The sequence below is a fragment of the Plutella xylostella genome, chromosome 26 (assembly GCF_932276165.1).
Source record: "Plutella xylostella chromosome 26, ilPluXylo3.1, whole genome shotgun sequence".
In the NCBI taxonomy this organism is placed as follows: Eukaryota; Metazoa; Arthropoda; class Insecta; order Lepidoptera; family Plutellidae; genus Plutella; species Plutella xylostella.
The window spans coordinates 4,065,245-4,083,101 of NC_064006.1; the positions used below are offsets into that span (position 1 = coordinate 4,065,245).

General features: G+C 37.3%; 2 protein-coding genes across 2 annotated transcripts in view; one reads left to right on the plus strand and one right to left on the minus strand.

Moving 5' to 3' along the window:
* Window positions 1–17,857, minus strand: part of LOC105388303 (cytochrome P450 4C1) — a 33,853-nt gene that overhangs the window by 14,740 nt on the left and 1,256 nt on the right. The window lies entirely within an intron of this gene.
* Window positions 4,843–5,718, plus strand: LOC125490636. Its single transcript, XM_048630480.1, has one exon. It carries the CDS (start codon window positions 4,843–4,845, stop codon window positions 5,716–5,718), a length of 876 nt encoding a protein of 291 aa, XP_048486437.1.

A 17,857-nucleotide genomic window follows, 5' to 3' on the forward strand; every position in this document is an offset into this window, starting at 1 on the left:
TAAAAAACATCCATCCATCCCACGACATTTCACGTTTGCAAAAGTTAATACATATTAATACTATTAGTATTATACATAGTTATGTATCAACATCATCATCAGCCCGTATTCTTAGAAACATCAAGAGCATTGTACTACGAATGTAATTTCAATATTATTAAATTATTATCATCGATTCACAAACGCTGAGATGTCGGAGGTGTTTACCTCAGATCAACAAAATATGAACAAGATGGTGTGTCACATAAGTACAAAAATAGAGCAAAGAAAACGCGTTTTGTTTAGGGTGAGGCCACACGAGCGTAATTTCGGTCGCAGAAATTCTGCCCAGCAGAAATTCTGTCGGGCTGCCACACGGGCGCATTTTTCTCATTAGCATTCCTGTAGCTGACTGACGCTTTCCCCGCCCCCTCGCCCATGCCACGCGAGCAGAATTCTGTCGGAATTGTGCTTGTGAGTCGGCAGACAACTCATTTTGCCGTGTGAATCAAATAGGACGTTTCTATGAAACCGAATGCGGCAGAATTTCTGCGACCGAAATTACGCGACTCACAACTCACAAAATTAAACTCGTGTGGCCTCACCCTTACTGTCAAACTGTTTAAGTTCGACCTGATGACAACCATTGTACCAATGAATAGCAGTAGAAGTGGGGCTATATTTGAAAAGACTTTTCTTTTACACTGACACTCCCATCTATTTCGTGTATTAAAATACCGTTGTTGGTGTTTACATAAAATATGAAATGGAATGTCACATAATACGGGTGACGGCTACGGCTGTCGTATGAAAATGATATCAACCAGAAAATACAATATTATTTTGAATCCGCTTATATGCCGTTCATAATGCTTATGAAATAATTTATAATGAAATAACATTCACACAATTATTTTTAACTTATTGCCAAGAGTATTTTGAGTATTTCCGATCAAATTATATCCTAATACCACGGAACAGATGTCATTATATACCTTATGCTTCTGTCAAAACTCAAACAATAGTTGAACTAGTTTTATGATAATGCAGTGTGCAAAATGTTTTCCTAACATTAACGGGACACCTCCATGCAAGTTCGTACCGGATATTGGGGTATGTTTAAACTTCCGGTGCGTTCGTATGCTTGAATTTAGAACAAAGCTTGTGTGTCGCCGCCTGGCGGGAGTTTGCTGAAACTACATAAGACTAGTGAAGCACTGACTTTTGTTAAATATAAGGCAGCGTTCCCACTACGCTGGACCGGCAGATCTGCCGAAAACCGGACACCGGACAGAGTGTTCACATTACATCGGATCCCGGAAGAAATTCAGACAGTCCTCAGTTGAATTTGGACCTGCGCGCACAATGGACGACGAAATTGTTGTGTTGTGGTGGTATATGTGGTGGTGGTTTGGTCAGTATTAAACATACTTCACGCCATGCTTTAAGTTTTTGTCTTTATAGACGTCTTCGGTCTTATTCCACAGAACAGGTCTCTCTTGGACAAGCGTAATTAAAGTTTCTGCTTGAATATCCATGCTAAACGTCTACTTTTACCAGAACATGCGAGCCGAATGACGTGAGTGGAACACGGGCGGGGCGAGGGGAGCACGAGCGGGGCGAGCGGGGGACAGATACCGGCACAAACTCGTTCACATTACTCCGGGCCCGGTCGTTCTACCGGCAATTCGTAGTAACAAAACGTTCGGTAGAAATGCCGGGCTCGGCAAAAATGCCGGACCCGGGATAATGTGAATAGCTTCATATAAATTGTACAGCCACTAGCTCTTCCGGCAGATTTACCGGCGCGGCGGATCTGCCGGTCCGGCGTAGTGGGAACGCTGCCTAATTAATTCCTTCCAAGATCGGTTCTTTTACAGATATGATTGGCCAACTTCCAGTTTAGCTTTCATGTAGCTTTGGTACAGTACAGTACAGTACAGATAGAGTCCGACAAAGCCATATTTGCTACATCCTAAATAATATTATTATTATTAGGGGAATTATAAAACGAGCGAATAAAAAAAAACTTTGCGACTGATGATGACATACTGTTTTAATAACTTGAGCGGTATGAATTTAAGTAAGCGAAAAATTAACTAAACTGACGACGAATATTGATTTATTATAAAATCCAGAACGAGCTTACAAAAAGTGGACTGTGATAAATCCATTTCAGATATTAAAATTTTATCCGAGCGACTTCATTACTAAGTGAGCGACTGGAAATACAGAGAGGGCAACTTCAATATTAAGATATATTCGATTTTTCTAAGTGAGGTTATACTTAGCGAACTACTAAAAAGTTCACTTTGAGCAAAGTTTTGTATGCTGCTTTATTAATGATTATTGGATACTGATATTCTATTTGAGGGCCTATGTTTTTTATTTTGATACGCTTTTTAATGAAAACTACAGATTTTTAAATGCACTGGCAAAAAGGATCGTGCGACTGTCCCGAATTTTTCAATAGATATGTATGCAAACTCGTTTTGGGGCTATCAATTCGGCTCAAACTAACAACACCACCACTGGAAGCAAAATGATACCCATTGGACAAAAAAGAAAACGAGGCCGGCCCAATAAGTCCAAGCCCGCACTTATTTACCAGTGACGATGAGTAGTAGGGCTATCAATGTTTCTTAGTATTAATAGACGCATTTTTCCTGAAATAAAAATGACATATTATGTATCTAGCCTATCTGAAACCTAGTTAAACATTGTGAGATATGGCGTTTCGACTTTCTCCGTGTTCGGCATCATAAGGGTCACAGTGACAGTTAAATAAAGTCCATATTTCTCTCCACCTTTAATTTGCAAGGTGCGGGTGCCTATATAAATAGAGTGAGTCGCCCGCGCGCCTCAGTTGTAATATCACCATGCAGAAATGACTAAAATAATAATAAAATAATAAAAACGTTTATTTATGAAAAGTTACAATAATTGGCCTTATAATATTACATTGTAAAATATTTTATTTGAGATAGGTTTAGTAAGGAATAAGGACATCGTTATCCAAACTAGGGTAACCTGTATTTTGGGCACAACACCCTGTATCCCCTACTTTTGGGAGTATCAGATTATTATAAGGCTAGTGAGCACTTGTTCCCAGACTAGATCAAATCTGTCTTCTGGGAGAAAGTTAGGTAACTATGATGTTTTACACAAAATATTTAGGCAGGTACTTATAACAATATTGTAAGATACCGAAACTTATTATTTAAAGACACAGAGAAAGCATGCATTAGAGAAAAATAAAAATAGAACAATAGGTATGAAGCAAACGATATGTTGGTGGATCATTATGTGTATAGACATATTAAAGTGTGTGTATGTGTGTGTGTGTGTGTGTGTGTGTGTGTGTGTGTGTGTGTGTGTGTGTGTGTGTGTGTATGTGTGTGTGTGTGTGTGTGTTAAATATTTATTAGAACTAACCTAACCTATCTAATGAATGCAGAGTAGAGTAAGGTATATTTTTTTTTACATTAGGTACAGGATTTCATTATCTTTGTTGGATAAGGTCTTCGGTTTCATTATAGTTAAGTGCTTTTAGCCATTTATGTAGAGCAATTTTACAATTAAAGTTATTTAAGTTGAAAATAGTAATTTCCTTATTTATACGATTATATGTGACTTTACTCAGTATATAGAAATGTCGGCCCGCTAGTTTCGTTCTATGCCTTTCAACCTTACAGACTAGGTCACATCTTCGTTTCAGATAGGCTAGATACATAATATGTCATTTTTATTTCAGGAAAAATGCGTCTATTATGTAGTCTGAGCCTATCTGAAACCTAGTTAAACATTGTGAGATGTGTTTATTATCGCATGGTGGAGAGAAAACCAACTGTGACCCATAAGCTACTGATGTGTGTATCAGTAGATAAATATTTGAATCTATAAATTTATAATTCATAGATTTCTAGGTAATAGATATACTAAAAAGACAGGTATAAGTATACATAAGACTTAAGTACTTCCTTATTATTCCTGACTTGTCAGAAAGTTATGGAAGGTATGTACCTATACATATAGGTAGGTATTTATACATATGGATACACAGTGCCTCTTCGAAAGCAATACTTATAAGTAATTATTGATCAAAATCTTGGTATTGTCAAGGCAATATTTTTAACATACACTAGCCGAATGGATGGAACCAGTGAAATACTTTGCAACAATATTTAAAAGCTGTAAAATGTAGAATATCGATCCAGGCCGCTGGGGCTCAGGCCAGCACATGCTGACTAGGGTATGTAATTCTGGACTGACCTCAGAAATGCAGCAGCCGACCCTGGAGCCTCAAGGACCTGCTCAGTCAGCCCCGTACGACGACACGGCCTGCAACACCTGGCGCGACATCTAGTCCTTGGAACAAGGAGTGGTGCTTGAAGGAAAGATAATTTTACTAAATATCTCAGCCTCATCAGCTACTGGAAAAGATTAGATGAAGGCTGTGACACTGGCGGATAACTAAGTATTCAGTTTTTCAAAACATGATGCAGGTCACTATATTCATATTCTAGATTGACAAGTAACACACAGTCTAATTTTGTATTCTAACTAACTCGGCGGTTCCTCTTCCCTCGGATCGCTGAGTACGGTCAGTCGTGTTTTAAATCTTAACTCTAAAACATTTTATTAAAAACAAGAGGTCAAGTTACACTGGACAGTCAGCCGATTTGTTCTTATTCATCGATTGCGACCACTTCTGTGTGACCTCTGATAAGATACAGGTCTTCTTATCTGGACGGAACGCGATTCTGTATGCGATCGTCGATCGGTGACCAGTTTTGGTGACCCCTTCATACCTGCGTGTGCCTAGCAGTTGAAAGTCAGATACATCAGTGCCGCGCCGATAATATGGATAAGTCATTATCTACGCCGGACATTTCTAGCCGAGAAAACGCAAGTACACCTCCTAATTTTGTCTCGCAACGGAATAAAAGAAGGAGAGAGTTTGAGACGGATGATATGGATTTGGCGTTCAGTTCATTTAAGGAAGAAATGAAGGAAATGATCAAGACGCTGATGGAAGGACAAGAAATTGAACTTAAGAAAATCACCCCGACACTCATGGAAATAAAGGAAACTAACTGTAACATTGAAAACTCTATAGCATTCCTAACTGCTCAAAACGATGAGTTTAAAAAGAAAATTGAGCAAATTGAATTACAATCTAGAAAGGATAAAGAGTATATTACTTTACTTGAAGAAAAACTTGAAGATATGCAACGTGGGAGTCGAAAGGCAAATATAGAAATTAAAAACGTTCCAAAATCCAACAAAGAAACTAAAGATGAATTAATAAATATGGTTATGAGTCTGGCCAAAAACATAGACTGTAAAATTACGAAAACAGATATCAGAGATATTTATAGAGTACAAGGAAAGAAAGATGCTAAGACTAACACACCAATTATAGTTGAGACTTCTTCTACTATTTTGAAGACTGATATACTGAAGCTGAGCAAGACTTACAACTACAAACAAAAACAGAAATTATGTGCCAAACATCTAGGCATCACTAAAAATGAAGATACTCCTATATATGTATCTGAACAATTAACCGCAAGAGGTTCTCGCCTTTTCTTTCTCGCAAGAGATCTTGCTAAATCAAAAGGATATAAGTTCAGCTGGACTTCTTATGGAAAAATTTACGTGAGGCAGGACGAACACTCACCAATAATTGCAATCAAAAGTGAAGCTCAAGTTAACAATCTTATGCAAAAAAAGTGACTAGTTATAACTTTACCTACATCTATTATTGGGATTAGCTTGCTCATTTTATATATAACCATTCAAAACACACACACACTTGATTTCAACACAAACATTCACACACATTCACAATTAAAAACGATAAATAAACTACTTACACTAATTGCGGGTATAATTATTTTTACTAACTCAAACAAAAATATAATCAAACATAATATTGATGAGATTACAAACAAAAAAGTTTTCATGTGTCACATGTTTCTGGTACAGATACACCTTATCCTACAGACATTGAAACATGCTTAACTCTCTTACGACTTTACATGAAATAGACAATACAGAAACTGCGCGATCCATTGCATGTCAAATCGAAGATTTGTCCAAGACTGTATGCATAAAAAATACAGATCTAACGATCATTTCACAAAATATAAGAAGTATTTATAAGAATATAGACGATTTACAAATTACTCTGGCTCAGTTTGATTTTAAAAATGATATAATTGCTCTAACAGAATGTAGACTTGATCCAATGAAACCTACCCCACAAATTGATAATTATAATTCTTTCTCCACAACTTGTCATCTAAACAAATGTGACGGGGTAGTTGCCTATGTAAAAAACAATCATAACGTAAGTTTTAAGGAAGTAAAACTTACTCATGCATCATGCTTACAATTAACTATTAACGATGTTACTATCCTATGTATTTATCGCTCTCCCTCAAACAAAAATGCAGTAAATTTTATAAATTCGTTGGATCTTCATTTACATACCATAAAGACCTGTAAAAATATTATAATCACGGGCGATAAAAATATTAATATAATTGCTAATGAGAATGAACAATCATATGAGCGCTCAAATAGACATTTTTATTTAAACATGTTAGCTATGCATTGCTTACTTCCCGGTCACATGCTGCCTACACGAAATGAGAACTGTTTAGATCATTTCATTATAAAACTAGATAAAAATAGTAATAATAAAAAATCTGCTTTAATCGCTGTTATAGATACAACCATCACTGATCATCGTATGATATTTTTAAAGATAAAAAAAGTAGCACACAAGGACACAAGCTCAAAAACTAAAACCAACATTGACTTTGAAAAAGCTCTAATCACTCTAAATAAAAATAATGTCTCGGATTTATTATCGTGTGAAGATCCCACCACATTAACAGAACAATTCATCAATATACTAAGAATGAGTTTGATGGAAAATACTATAACTATACTAGTTCCTAGAAATGATCGAATCATAAAGCCTTGGATAACATTGGGCATTTTGCGATGCATCCAAAATAGAAATAATATGCAAAGAAAACTGCGAGCTGACTCAGAAAACGAAATATTAAAAATCACTTATCGAAGATACCGCAACTACTGCAACAACCTCATAAAAAAATTAAAACGTAGATATAATAAAGAACAATTATCAAAAGCAAACAAAACCCCTAAAACTCTATGGAATGCTATAAATAAAATAACAAATCGTAAACAGAATAAAACAAAGAACTTGGAATTATTAAATATAAAGTCATCCCCACATGATTCAGTAAATCTAGTAAATAGTTATTTTGCAAATGTCGGAAAAACATTGGCTGAAAATATCATCCCCGATGGTACAGCAGAGCCACATAATGTCACCTTGGAACCGACCAACTCACAGGTTTCGTCTTTTGTACTGTCCGAAACTGATAACAATGAGGTGTTTATGGTCTTAATGGGTCTTAAATCCGAGAGTGCTCCTGGTTGGGATGATATAACTACCAAATTTCTGAAATTTGCTAGTGGTATTGTTGTTCCAATAATTTCTCATCTGTGCAATCTATGCTTCAGCCATGGCATTTTTCCAATACCTCTTAAACAGGCTATTATCACCCCAGTATACAAAGGAGGTGACAGAGACAATCCTAGCGACTATAGGCCTATATCTGTTTTGCCTTCTATATCCAAAATTTTAGAAAAAGTCATTAACATTCGGCTGATAGGTTACCTAAACAAATTCAACATAATATCCGATTCGCAATATGGGTTTCGACAAGGTATATCAACTGAAGATGCCGTAACAGCACTAACTTCTATTATTGTGGATCACGTAGATAAAGGTAAAAAATGTATTACAGTCTTTCTAGATTTGAAGAAAGCTTTTGATACTGTCTCTGTCCCAATCCTTGTGCGTAGACTTGAGAATATTGGCATTAGAGGCGTCCCTTTGGCACTTTTCAAAGATTATCTTGTAAGTCGCAAACAAAGCGTTAAAATAGGAAAATATGTTAGTGAAAATTCGAACATTACATATGGTGTCCCACAGGGCAGTGTGTTGGGCCCAACCTTATTTCTAATATATATTAACAGCTTATGTGACATGAAAATTGAAAGAGGACACATATTTTCCTATGCAGACGATACTGCTGTTGTGTTTGCTGGTAAGACATGGAGTGATGTACGTGGCTCTGCTGAAAAGGGACTTGCCCACATTGCTCACTGGCTTAACTCAAATGTACTAACCCTAAATTTGTCTAAAACTAACTATATATGTTTTACAAAATATAATAGTACTCAACCGTTGAACGACTTCCAAATTAAAATTCATACTTGTAAGAATCTTCAAAACACTAACTGTTCATGTGGTTTAATTGCTAGGGTTACAAAAACCAAATATCTAGGGATAATGGTAGACCAGCGTTTATCTTGGCACTCTCACCTAGAACTGGTTATAAGCAGAATCAGAAAACTGATGTGGATTTTTAAAACGTTAAGGCACGTAGCCACAGCAACCCTTCTCAACCAAATGTACATCACTTTGGCCCAATCAATCCTAATATATTGTATACCTGTGTGGGGTGGGGCAACTAAAGACAAATTTCTTGGATTAGAGAGGGCACAAAGGTCGCTCTTGAAAATTATGTACTTTAAGCCGCTGGGATTTTCAACTGAAAACTTATATAAAATTTGTGACTTACTTAGCATTAGAAAACTTTATATCCTGCACGCTGTTTTAAAACTACACAAAACTTTAACTTATGACCCTCGTATCCTCAACAAAAGAAGGAAAGATATAGTAGCCCCTGTAGTTTCTGTAAATTCTACTTATGCAAGTAGACAATATCGTAAACAATCTGCATTCTTATATAACCTAATTAATAAAGACATACAAATTTATCCAATGAACTGCTACGAATGTAAAAAATGTGTAACAAAGTGGTTAAAAACGCATACATATGAGCAAATTGAAACAATTCTACTAAATTCTGGATAAAACTTTTAAAATATTACATGTGCTAAACCCTCACAAATCGTAACAGACACCCGCTATCACACATACACACATTCACACACACACAGTCACAAACACACACACACACACACACACACACACACACACACACACACACACACACACTACTTACAAACTACACTTACACTTATCAAAACTAAATTACTAACTAAAACTTCCTTTATAAAAATCATATTTTCTTATATTGTAACCATTGTGGAAGAGCGGAGCCTCCTGATACAGGTATTGTTTACTTAAAAGGAGACTCCATTTACTTGTAAATGTTATGATTATTTTGTTAAAGGAAATAAATGATTTTTGTATTTTGTATTTTGTATTTTGTATTAACGAGTTACTGTGCAGTCCTACTAGGAAGGAAAGTTATTTTATAAGCCTTTGCACAGATTTTGTGGGCTACTATCATTCTGTACCTATCATCATGTGTGAATATTATGAGCTCTGGCAGCATTCCTTGGTAGATGACATCAATTAATAAAGATTGATTAACACAACAATAACAATTATAATAGTTGATAAATGAAACCCGGCTAACATGTCTTAACTGGGTAAGTAAATGATCAGTCATGCCACCAGGATAAGTAAAATGTTCAGTACTTCATATGAAAAACATTAACAAGGTCACCTTTAGGTATGTTCGTCAACACTAAGGGCAGGTCTCGGCCAACACCTTAAGGCTTCGCCTCGTTGCAACTTCAAAGGTACGTAGGTAGGTACCTACTTATATTGTTGTAGGTTCGATTATGAAACCATTAAGTCAACCTAGATAAAACAAAATAAAATAGCTCGATTAAATAAAGATGGTACGTAAAGATGTTAGTTGTACCTGATCAGACCTGATGCAACGACAGCCAACATAGACTCTCTAATCTGTGGAAGCAACAATCATGGTGGCGGGAACATGGACAGTTGGACGAGCCACCTCGAGCCTGACTTATCAATCAGAACTGACAGTTCGCCAACAGCAGATAGCTTGCGGCTATCTATAGGTAAACTAAGCTATACCCAAGAAAAAGTCCTGACAGTGGAACGGCGAATAACTGTGACATTCTTTAAAACAAAAAGACTTGTTTTTGTTGTTGTCCAGCTAAGGAAGGTTACCTACTTCAGCGACCTGGTATTGCATTCTGAAAGAACTGCGAAGAGTTAATATTATGACTAATAATTATTACTTATTTAGAAAGTTTTCAGCAAACTCTAATAAATCAAGCAGCTACCACGTCACCGCTGCCCGGTTATAACTCTGTACTAGCTTAGTAGATATATATACCAGTTCTAGCCTTCAGCTAGAGGCCAGAGAGCTCCTAAATGAGATGCGAGTACGAGCATGACACAAGTATTTTTTTTTTTTTTTTACTTGGTGACTAGTTACGTAACTAACTGAAAGATCCATAAAACAGTTGAGGATTACTCAAAATGGAATTGTGAAAACGGCACGTCTGCATCTTAACCAGTCAGTCTAAGTAGTTTCAGCAGATACAGTGTTGAAAAATAGTTATGAAGCGTTTGCGCCAGAATCGAATTAAAAATACATTTTCATTAGAGAAGCCGTTTAGGCATGAATAGGTACTTTCACACTTTGGATTGTGCTCCAAATGATGACCTTCGAAATTCATAGAAATTTAATGACGACTGCCATTGTTTATTATCTAGCCCCGTACATTGAGTAGGGCTGCGGCTACACGTGATGTGATACACAGTACACAGTAGGTATATGCATGTTCCCAGAATAGTGGAAGTTATAATTTTACCAAAAGGTAGTCGTCTCGTGCAAGAGCACCGTTACTCGATTTATTCGATAGACAACTAGTAGACAGCTGCTGCGTAGGAGGTTCACGCATTTTTCAACAAAGAGCTCGGATACACACTCACAATCCACTGGAACATAAGGAAGACAGCTAATATGGTGCCACTCAGAAACCGCGATGACACTCCGATCATGATCACCCGACAGGTAGGATCATAATAAATTCGGTAACTTGTGAAGCGGTATGGTATAGCAACAGCGACTTTCATGAAATCAGGAATTAGCTCAGTGCTTTTAGGTTGAACACTCGCCGGTGGGATTCACTTTGCTCACAGCCGGGAAAAGAAAAGACTCAAAGCTGGAATCTGCCGATGTGTCATGACACTTAAGATAGTGTCTGGGGGTCACTTTATATGACGAAAAACGAACTTTCAGTGCACTGCGGCGCGAGCCGCTCTATCTGTTTGTATGTATTAAACGTGCCGATTGCACGACAGCTCTCGTTCGTTCGTTTCTCATCAGTATAGAGTAACGCTCCTGTACTTACCGTGCGTCACCATTCCCATGAGCAGTCCAATGATCTTTAGGCAGTTTAGAACAAAAGCTGCATTAGACAATTTCTTCAGCAGAGACATCGAAATAAAAAATTGATTGCACAACTATCCCCAGGAGCAGTCTACAGGTCACTTTGGGCAGTTCAGAAGAAAGCTGCTTTAATAGAATACCCTACCTCAGCGGAGGCATCAAATTGAAGTGCTATAACACTTTTAGAAGCGGTGCACGTTAAACGATTTGTCGTCACCCATGCCGATGCGGCTACGGCGACTGCAGGTGGTTACTCAGGCTTCGTTGGTGTGCCCTTGTATGGCTAACATGACCAACCTTGGCAGTAAACGTTCGTCTGCATATGCCAAAATCACTGATGAATAGCGCACGTTACTCGATACCTTCTAAATAAGTCACTCATTATGATGGCTGATGATGATGATGACCGTGCTAGGTGCAGGCGGTTCCGCTGAGCATAAAATCTCTTCCCAGACAGGGGGCGTTTGGATCTGGCAACCAGAACAGGAGTGCCAGGTGTGCGCAGCGATGCAGGTGGGACAACACAGCCGCCAGGGCAGGAGTACATGGCTGGGTCTATGCAGCGATGCAGGTAGCACAAACCGGTGGCCTGGGCCAGGACCGGGTGTACGCTGCGATGCAGGTGGCAAGAGACGGCGGCCAGCGCAGGAGCACAGGGCCGGGTGTATGCTGCGATGCAGGTGGCACGAACCGGTGGCCAGGGCAGGAGCACAAGGCCGGGTGTATGCTGCGATGCAGGTGGCACGAACCGGTGGCCAGGGCAGGAGCGCAGGGCCGGGTGTACGCTGCGATGCAGGTGGCACGAGACGGCGGCCAGCGCAGGAGCACAGGGCCGGGTGCAGGTTACACGAAACTTCAATTTCACCGAATCGGCCTGCCTACCCTCAGCGGGTAGGTACCGGCGGATCACATTACTCGCCGCACATGCCACAATGTCCCAACATACTGAAACTCGGAGCCATGTGCTTCCTGTAAAAAATCCTATGACGGTCCTGGAAAGCTCCTGTTTGTAAAGCCTTACATAAGCTATAATCAAGTGCATTACTGTAATAGCAAAGTTTTTATCAACTGTTTTCTAAAAATATTAGAAATTGAGGGTAGAAAAATATATTTTTATTATTTTTTCCTGTATAAAATTAACATATGCTTTACTTAAAGCGGTCATTAATGTAAGTATCTAGCTCAAGCGCCACTAGTAGGACCGGAATATGTGATCAATCATCACCACGACTATTGAATCGGACCCTACTGCGTGGGATAAAAACCCCAAGCGCCGGAGCATTATGACCAGTGGCTGAGCTTTTAAAAGCAGTAAATAATAGCATTTTACTCACGGCTTATCAACTCAAACCTTCGTTGCGAAATCCTCAGCAATGGCTGTGTGCGCAGCAGCCGGCAGGCCTCGCGCCGCCTGGTCCGCATCACGCTACAACTCCCGGCAGCGAGGACTCCGCAAATTCAATATTATATTTTTCCCCGTCGGAGCGAAGCCGACGAGAACCGTGGCTACATTAAGCCATTTTGCCGAAGTGTTCACTTCAAAAATCAAAAACCAACTGAGGCGCGCGGGCGACTCACTCTATTTATATAGGCACCCGCACCTTGCAAATTAAAGGTGGAGAGAAAAATGGACTTTATTTAACTGTCACTGTGACCCTTATGATGCCGAACACGGAGAAAGTCGAAACGCCATATCTCACAATGTTTAACTAGGTTTCAGATAGGCTCAGACTACATAATAACAAGTTTTTTTTTTAGTTGACTGAAGCGTCTTATTTAAATTTTTGTTCATTTTATTGAAATAAATGCATGCATATTACTTTATTTTTATGGAGTACATTGTTTTATTTAATTACCCTTATATTTCAATAATAAAATTTCTCAACTAATAGAATAGTGTTTCTTCAAATAGTTATTTCATATTATTTTTATTTTTTAAATATGAGCTCATTATACTCTGCTCAGTAGTGTATTTTTCAAAGTGGTTTTTGTATTCGAAACACTTCATTTAAGATAAAATGCCGCTCAGTATAAAAAATACATTTGCCAAATATAGAAAAAAATGCAGGACGTAACGTTGACACTCAAACAAATATTAGGTCGCTCAAATATTATGAAGCTGCTCATTTTGTATTTTAAGTAACTCAAATTAATGTTTGTAAGTTGCTGTTCTGTTGATTTCTCGTCACTCGCAGTCAGTCGCTCACTTAGTAATTCTATAACCCAAATTAATTAATTTTGACACTTAGAACTGTAATTTACAGTCACTCGTTTTATTGCTACCCTTATTATTATGCGAAAGTAACTGTGTCTGTCTATATGTAGGTATGTCTGTTACTCTTTCACGCCAAAACTACTGAACGGATTTGAATGAAATTTCGTATACATAATAATATGGTCTAGACCCTGAGAAAGAACATAAGCTATTTTTTATCCCGGAATCCCCACGGAAATCTTTTTAAAGCTGCGTACACACCGGGCCAACGAACGCCCAACGAACGCCAACGGTTATTCCAACGATGGATATTTATCATACATAATACAGGGCAGATTGCAGAAACGAAGGCCAACGAAAAACGTTCGTTGGCGTTCGTTGGCCCGGTGTGTACGCGGCTTAAGGCGAAGCGAAGCTCGCGGGAACAGCTAGTTATAATTATATATGACGACTCAACCGAGTCCCATCCCTATTCTCCGATGTAGAAACTTCAATAGCCATGAATGAGGTGACAGGAAGGGAAAGTTATTTTCGTATCGTATTTGTGCCCCGATTGTCACCTTGCCTTTTCTGTTTTGTATATTGTGTAAACAAACTGTGCTTTGAAGCTTAGGAAAAAAAACTGCTGCGCCAACCATACCTCTATCTCATTGTATTAAGAGAGCCGATTGTGTGAAAATTCTGCGTCGTACATTCGTTTGTAACATTTTCTGTATTATTTTCTGGTTTTTTTTTTCATATAAATTTTTTGTAGTATTCTTTTTCTTTTTGTTTCTGTTTTTTATTGTTCAGTGTGTCAAATAAATGTTTCTTTCTTTCTTTCTTTCTAACATAACACAGGCGAAAAGTGCAGCAATCCAGCCTACCTCGCAAGGGAGTACATTAGTACAAGGTGTGAGTGTTTGTTTTTGTGTTTTTTTTTGTTTTATTCGTCGATTTAGAGCAAATTAGTTACGTATTGTGAGTTATTGCATAACTATCACTCATGTATTAAAGCCTACGCGCGTTAGTATACCCAAAAAAATAATGATAAAAAAGAGAAACCTAAGGTCACGGTTGTTGTGTGACACCTAAATACAATCGTGGAAAACAACTGAAAATAGTCAATATACCTACCTAATGTATTTACGAATATAATAGAGGTATGTAACACTCGTTATACAGGGTGTTGCAAAAAGATTTTTGTTTTCATTTCCGAACTCAGATATAATCATAATCATGCTGCACACATAGGTTTCGGCTTAGTTCAGAATGTTCAGATATAGTTAGATAATAAGCTAAATTTCTATCATATAGCCTAACCAACTACTCGTAACCTTATTTACCTAAGTACCAAAATTATTGTTATTGTTTAATATTTACTAATGTATCTATACAAATTACTGTAAACCGTAATAGTCGTATTTAGAATGTCGTAATCTGATCCTCACTCCACAGGCTTGCCTAGTGTGAGGGCCGCAGTGTATTTCTGATTGTAAATTGTGTTTTTTGTTAAATAAATATATTTGAAATTTGAAATATTGCGAAAAATCCAGTCATTCTGCAAACCTTTCGCAAATATTCGCAAGAAATATGAAAATCCTTCACAGCAACATTTCTACACATTCCCAATCCTTCTTATACAGGGTGCTACATCGTTCACATATTTCTGTGTCGGATTATTGCGGATCACTGGACGATTTTAGGCTCCATTGGGTATGGAGACTTACGAAGCTACCCGATTGAAGATGAAGATAATAGTAATGTCTATGGATTTTGATGACTTCGACAAAGTGGTATAGATTTTAGTATTACGTAGCTACGGTATATTCGGTAGAGGACAACTTAATTGTAAGCATAATAAATAATTAAGTAGTAAATAGGTAAGTAAATACTTTATGAACAAAATGAACATTGGTACTATAAATAAGTAAGCACTTAAAATATCAAGTTTTGTGGTTGTTTATATAAGTACCTAAGTACTACATTTTTCTAAAATAAGACAAATACACCGTCCTATACTTCTTATTGTAGAAGTATGTCTACATTTAAACCTTGGTATTCGTAAAATATTTAGTAGGTAAGTACTAACATATTTTAGAAGAGATCCAATTAAGGATAGATAGGTAGGTACGTATTATTATATATTCATTCAATTGTATTGCCATTCCAGGCAGGTTGGTATTTTCTATACAATACTTGAAGCTTGTAAAATTCCTAAATAATGAAGACATTACTTAAATTGAATATAAATCTTGCTTTTGACATCAATAAAATAAAATGAACGTAGAATTCAAATCTAAAAATGGTTTATGATTCAAATATCTTCGCTTCGCAAAATATTTCAGTTAACAAAAGCATCATTCTCGAATTCTCGATTTAATGCGATTACGTAACGAACTCGTTTGAATAATAACAAATTGTTTATTATTGATTAAACAGGGACCTTAAGCCCCAATTTCTCCATAGTCGGTTATCTAACCGACCAGGGTTTGGTTAGGAATTATCTCCATATAAAATTCTTGCCAGTAGTGTCAAAAGTAGACCATTAATACCTGGTTATGCTCTAACCGACAATGGAGAAATTGGCACTGAATGTTGTGAATCAATTTTTATTCTATGTATGCTTTATCAATGGCTTGTTTGCTCAGGGGTCTGAATCTGGCTTAGTCCTATTGATACCTGCACTTCATACATTATTCATTTTCTTTTTTCATAAAAATACCTACTACCTAAGTTACGATATTTCAATGTTCATAGTGCTTGACATTATGTGATTAAATTTGAATTTCGTGAAAGAAAACCTCTAATGAAAGGATTAGAAAGTGACCCTTTTACAATTATTAATTGCCATCGGAGGTATTTCATCTGAAAGAATGGGTTGCATTTCATTATTTTATGAACACTTTATTGTACATTTAAAAAAATAAAAAAGTACGTGAATATATCATTAAAAATACAGAGAATGTACGTACAAAGGTGGGTTTATTGCCAAAAAGCAATTTATTGTGGATAAAACATCTCTGGACGTTCGGCAAACAAAAGCGTTTCGTTTTGTTACCTTTCTCATGCCATCTGGCCGATATGCTGCGTCGGTCATTAAAAGTTGTATCTCTTCAGTTAATTATTAATTATGTGCCTACTGACCCACTCATTAGGGACTTTAAAAGTCGTTTTCATTACTCATGCTCTCAAAGCAGGTGTGATATTCACTAAACAGAGGCATGAAAATAGCGCTCCGGGCAAATGGCTTTCTAGAAAAGAAATGATGATGGGATTTGGAAAATGAACGGGATTTCACCAGTAAACCTTTATTTCTCCGATTGTAATACCTAACGGTGATGGAAAACATCGTGAGGAAACCTGCACATCTAGATCCTAGATGTGTATCCTAAGTGCATTGTACCTACTTATTCCAAAACGACCATATGGTTCGCAAACTATCACGTGAGTACAAATTAATGTGCTGCGAAAAGTGGGTGGCTCGCTTGTGAGCCACCTCTGACTACCCCTTCGGGGATTACAGTCGTGAGTGCATGTATGTCATACCCATACCTAACTATGTGTCAGTGTATTAAGTGTCTGTCTGTCTGTATTCTGTATCAACAGCGGTCCGAGGCTAAAATTAGAGCCATTATGTAAGTAACGCCCCAACGCATTATTTCATGAGGGTATAAACAATTACACGCTAGCTTCGCTCACGCTCGATAGCAGCTTTGATGCTATTTATACTTAAGGTACCTACTTAAGAAGGTGGAGTGAAAAACAAGTTTAAATCACTATAGGTACATACTTGAGAAGGGATAATTAAGTATAGTTAATTAAGTAAAAAATAAACAACTATGAAGGGGTCTTCTTCTTCTTGTCGTGTGACAACACATAAGCAGGGCCCGAAGTAAAAACACAAGGAAATTACATTATTAATCCAAACTAATATTAAAAATGCGAAAGTAACTGTGTCTGTCTGTTACTCTTTCACGCCAAAACTACTGAACGGATTTGAATGAAATTTGGTATACATATTACCACCACACAGTATTACCACAGTACCACCTACCTACTTAGTTAATCATTTTATTTGTAACCATGTACACTGGCATCCACGACACAGGCTGAGCCTAGTGTGGAAGCCACCGAATTTCGATAATTTATAACCTATCACCCTTTTATTTAAGCAATTTCCTAAAATTATTTATTTGTACCTACTAACTTTTTTAAATTCTATGGTGTTTAAATAAAAATTTTTTTTATTGATTTTTGATTTTGATATATATGTGGTCTAGACCCTGAGAAAGAACATAGGCTATCCCGGAATTCCCACGGGAAA

Coding starts and splice junctions, on each gene's coding strand:
- LOC125490636 (XM_048630480.1), top strand. CDS start 4,843: ATGGATAAGTCATTATCTACGCCGGACATTTCTAGCCGAGAAAACGCA.